Here is a 5222-nt window from a genome sequence, read left to right on the forward strand (position 1 = left end):
AGGTGCAACAATGAATGAATGGAATTCCAAAATCTCTGTAGATGTTCACTGAAATGAAAAATAAACAACCTAAATTAAATTAATTTTTAACTATACAATTCACACAGTTTGGGGACATTAATGACATCCACCTTGTTGTGCAGTCATCAGTCAACACTGATTATTTCCAAAATTTTTTCATCACTCCAGACAGACACTGAGTACTTCTTAAGCAACAACTTCCCATTCCCTGCCCTCCCAGTCCTTGCTGGCCTCTGGCAAACTTCTGTCTCTGCATTTATGGTTTCCTCTTTTTTATAGGCAGGGAATCAGAATCTGAGTGAGATAAAATGGCTTACATATTGCCATACAAGCCATTCAGGCTGGGCTTTGTTTGTGAATTTAAAATCCAGTGCTCTTTCATGCAATTAAATCGCAAATTAAAGAACTTTACATCAAGAAAAAAAAAAAAAAATCTCTAAAAGTTCTAAGCTTATTTGTAGGAAGGCTTAAATATGCATTTATGAAATACATTCAAGTAATTTTACCAGTAACTGTTGCAACTTCAGCAGAGAAAACTTGTTGATTAAGACTACTTGTTTCGGAATCTATATGAAGTGTTGTTAGACTAGCCACTTCCTGCTCCTCAGCACTTTGATGATGGCCAGAACTTGAATCCACATCAGCAGAGGTTATAATTCCAGGGTCAGCTCCAAAGCCAAAATCTATGAGAAGAAGAAATGCACATATTTATAATTAAACATTATTTTCCTTAAATGTATTCTACTTCCACATTACACACAAATTAAGTAATGCTATGATTATTAGTACTTTTCCAAAGGTTCTCTCAGTTTATTACTAACAAAAATTCTGATAAAAGATACTATTCTTAACCATGTTTTCGAATAGTTAGCAATATGTTGCTTTCCAAATACTTTATAATCTTTGATAGAGGGTCAAGATAATATAAGAAGAATTAACTTTTTCTTAAATCTTATTCCTAGTATGAATGATACTGGAGTAGGATGCCAGTATAAAAGCAGGAGACATTTAATTTTCCAATGCATACCCCAGCTTTTAACACAAACCAAGTTACCAAGGTTTTGGGTGTTTGTGTGCATCTATTTGTATGTGTTATGTCAGCTCCTTTAACACTGAGCACCAAAAGTACTACAGAATTGTTAAGAGTTGCTATGTTATAGCAAAAGGGCACTGATGTTATTTTAATGTGAAACATTTAACATGTAGCATGTACTCAAGAGAAATTATAACTCAGTAATTCTATGTAGATTGCTATGCTGTCATTAGGTGGTAACAAGTTGACTACAAATCTTTGTAGACTTTATGAATAGTAGATCTAAACCTTGCTCTATCCTGTACCACTCTTACAATAGCCAATATGGTCCAGCCCAGAGTTAATCACTATAAATCAAATTTATTGAGACTCTTCCACTCTTTCTCTTACCATCCATCTGTCCACGCATGGTATCTTGTTCCAAGAACTGGCTGCTCCTGACAACTTTCCCAAAGGATGAGAGCCAAAGTTTAACCATCATTGCTTCTAAGGAGCACCCTAGTTGAAATTATTCCAAGACAGGCTAGCTTGCTCTTTTGGCTGTCCATGGACTATTCAGTAATCTTCTATAATACCACAATTCAAAGTCATCTTCTTCAATCATCTTCTATCACTGTCCAACTTTCAGATGCATAGGAAACAAATGAAATATGGTTTGTACCAGGCACATCTTAAGTCTCTGACATGTTTGCTATTTAGCACTTTAAAGAGGTCCTTGACAGTCAATTTTCCTAACACAACACATCTTTTGCTTTTATGATTGATGCTCCCATAGGCTGCTGACTGGAGATGCAAGTAAAATTAAATCCTTGCTAGCTTCTATCTTTTCTCTTTCTATTATATGATGTTGCCTCTTTGCCCAGTAATGAGGATTTCTGTTTACTTGATGTTGAGATGTAAACCATATTGAAAGTCTTTAACATTCTGTAGGAAATATTTCAAGTCATCTTCAATTTTGGAAGCAAAGGTTGTGCTATCGGTATAGTGGAGATTGTTGATGAACGTTTCTCTAATCCTGATGCCACGTTCATCCCCTTATAGACCAGCTACTCTAATGATTTACTCAGCACTCAGATAGGTAGAAAGGAAATAGGTCTGAAACACACTTTTCCTAACTTTAAACCATGCCGTGTTCCCATGTTTTATTTGAACAATTTGCTTCTTGGTTTACATATAGGCTTCACAAAAGGACATTTAACTGTTCTGTTATTCTCATTCCTCTCAATGTCAGCCATAATTTGCTAGGATCTACAAAGTCAAACACCTTTGATGATACCTGGAAAGTTTTCTTCTAGGACCTCGTCTACAATTTTCTCAGTGCTTTCCCTTCCCTTTCTTATTCTGGAATTCCAGTGACACATATGTTGTTCAGTCTAATGTTGTCCCACATGATTCTAATGTTTTCTTAATTTTCTTTCATTTTCTCTTCTTTTTATCGTCTAGTAAATTTCCATTGAGGTTGTTGTCTTCTAGTTTGCTCATTCTCTGTCCCATCTATTATGGTTTTTTTGTCCCTCTAGCATGTTGGAAATCTGCCATTTCAGGGACTACATTTCTGTTATTACATGTATTTCTGTTATTTCTCCATATTGTGTTGGTTGTCCCCTGGTGATGCTTCCCCCCTCCGCCCCCCCCGACCTCTTTATTTATGGTTTCAATTTTTTCTTCGACCATTTTTAACTTCTTCAGTAACTCCATTGTTGATCTATTTCTTACACTTTCCTGTCTCTAGTTATTTGTTGGGTCTGCAGTCAGATCTGCATTTTTTAGGAGAAGGTTTGTGTTATTTTTTCATGCTTGATGTTGCCTGGTGCTTTCCTGACATTATGTGAACTTCCTCTTGGTATGTGTATGGCAGTTTCTTTTGTGTCTGTGTGGATTACTAACAGTTCCTTATCTATATGATGCTATTAAGTTGCAGAGTTAAAAGGGTTGCCTCTGACTGAGCTTCCAGTGGCAGTCTTCCCTGTTGGCTGACCATGGGCAAATGTTCCATGTGGAAAGCTTCTCATCTGGTTGTCTGTTGATTGGCAGTGAGCTGGGTTCTTTCCCTCAGCCTAGTTAGGGAGGGCTCACTCCTCTCTCCTGTTCTTTAGTTTGATTGGGTGGATGTTTCCCCCAGGAGTAGGCAAAATCCAAGGAGTTCTTCCTAGGATACAGTGGAAAGGGACAAGGCCGAGGAAAGTGACAAGATACCAAGAGTGCAACCCCCAGCTCTCTATAGTTGTTAATGGTCATGTGCCTCTCCTCTCTCCTGGGGCTGGTTGGGAAAGGAGCTAATACTCTCTAACTAGACAAAGACTCAAGGAAGTGGCAACTTCTCAACAGTGTAGATCCCAATTCTGGTTACTTGGTATTTTCCAGAGCCAAGTGTCGCCTTAGAGATAAAAAGGGGGGCCTGGGGTGGGGAGAGGTATTTCCACCTTAGCAGACAAAGGTTCAGGGAAGAGACCACTTCTCAACAATGCAGCTCCCGATTCTGGCTACTTGCTAATGTCCAGAGATGCATACCGCAGACTGGAGGTGAGGAAGAACTTTTCACCTGAGCAGAAAAAAGTCTCAGTAAACACTCAATCACCAACTATAAATGCACTTTGACTGCATGTTCTATCAATTTTTAGTGTTAGTATAAATTCTTAATTTTGTGATCTTTGGATTGGTGTATATTTCTGAATAACAGCTACATTAAAGGCCTTCTTTGAATGTGTATGGGTAGTATCTGATTCAAAGCACTGTACTTTGAGAGAGTTCTTGAAATGCTCTTTTTGAGGATGAATGCAACACCATTCCTCTTCATTTTGTCATTCCTGGCATAATAGATATATGACTGTCTGATTAAAAATGGGCAATGCCCGTCCATCACAATTCCCTAATGCCTAGGATATTTATCTTTACATGTTAAATTTCATTTCTGAGAACTTCCACTTTTCCTGGATTCATACTGCATACATTCTATGTTCCAATTTCTAATAGATGTCTGCAAAGGTTTCTCCTCATTTTCAGTCTGGAAACATCAGTAAATCAAAGCCCTTCATTGGGTAGAAGCTCTGCTCCATCAACATCATTATAAAAGACTCTACTTTGAGAAGGTTGCTCTTCTCCAATCAAATTTTGAGTGCCTTCCAACGTAAGAGGCTTATGTTCAGCACCATATCCAACAATGTTCTTCCACTATTCAGAAAGGTTTGGAAGGCCTGTTAATTCAGAAATGGATGACCAGTCCTGCTTCTTATTCTTTTCCTGGAAGCACTGCTAAAACCTGCCCAAGATGGGTGATTCTGCTGGTATTTGAACTATCCGTGGCATAGCTTCCAGTGTCACAGAAAGACATAAGGCACTTCAGTACAACAAAATCACAGATGACTGGTGGTAGATGCTTTTAGTTTGGAGAAATAAAGTAGTTTCAACTTGAGAAGATTCCTAAAACTTCTTTTGAATTTCAGTAAAAACATGGAATTGTGTGGGAACCTCTGCCCTATGACATGCAAAGAACAAGTTGTTGCAAATAGAGACACCATTTGACCAAGCAGTTCCACTACTAGGAATATACGCCGAAGAGACCATAACTGACATCCAAGCAGATATATGCACACCCATGTTTGTATTTCTGTCATGACAGGAGTCTAGAGCGATGGCTACATGGTGGAGTGGACCTGGGGGAGGGTTTGTAAAACAATGAAAGAATCTTTTACTTTTCCAAGAGGGTAGTGTTCTGGGGTGGGGGGGAGGCTTGAGAGGGGACAAAGCTACAACAATGAATGAATGGAAATCCAAAGCCTCTGTAAATTTTCACTGAAATTAATAACAAATTTAAATAAAAAAAAAATAATTACGTTAGAGTAAGGATGGCAATGGATTTATAACTGCTCAAGCTAATAACACTATATTGTGGCATGGAGGAGGAATAGTGGAAATGTATCCACATTTACAACATTCCTCTTACCAAAACCATTTATGGAAGATAGGTACTGCATTGGAACATATATCTCTGGATTGAAAATGATGATAGTTAATACTTCTAGCCATAAGCTTAAAAGATTATAATGTTCAAAATTATTTGTTATACATTTGTTTAAATTTTTCCCTCTTTTAACAACTGGGATCTAGAGGAAAGAGAAAAGACCAGAAAATGGCCAAAATTATTGGGGTAGCCATTGCTGCCAGTTTA

The 5222-nt window shown here is 37.8% G+C and overlaps 1 protein-coding gene across 5 annotated transcripts in view; it reads right to left on the reverse strand.

Annotated features, from left to right (window-relative positions):
• Positions 1-5222, reverse strand: part of RALGAPA1 (Ral GTPase activating protein, alpha subunit 1 (catalytic)) — a 391173-nt gene that overhangs the window by 225252 nt on the left and 160699 nt on the right. For all 5 annotated transcript variants that reach the window (XM_006891556.1, XM_006891558.1, XM_006891557.1 and 2 more), the window contains one exon: positions 528-704. In XM_006891556.1, the coding sequence (XP_006891618.1) occupies positions 528-704 (177 nt within the window). The remainder of the gene's footprint in view (positions 1-527; positions 705-5222) is intronic.

The sequence above is a fragment of the Elephantulus edwardii genome, unplaced genomic scaffold (assembly GCF_000299155.1).
Source record: "Elephantulus edwardii isolate Elephantulus edwardi_28Jun2011 unplaced genomic scaffold, EleEdw1.0 scaffold00100, whole genome shotgun sequence".
In the NCBI taxonomy this organism is placed as follows: Eukaryota; Metazoa; Chordata; class Mammalia; order Macroscelidea; family Macroscelididae; genus Elephantulus; species Elephantulus edwardii.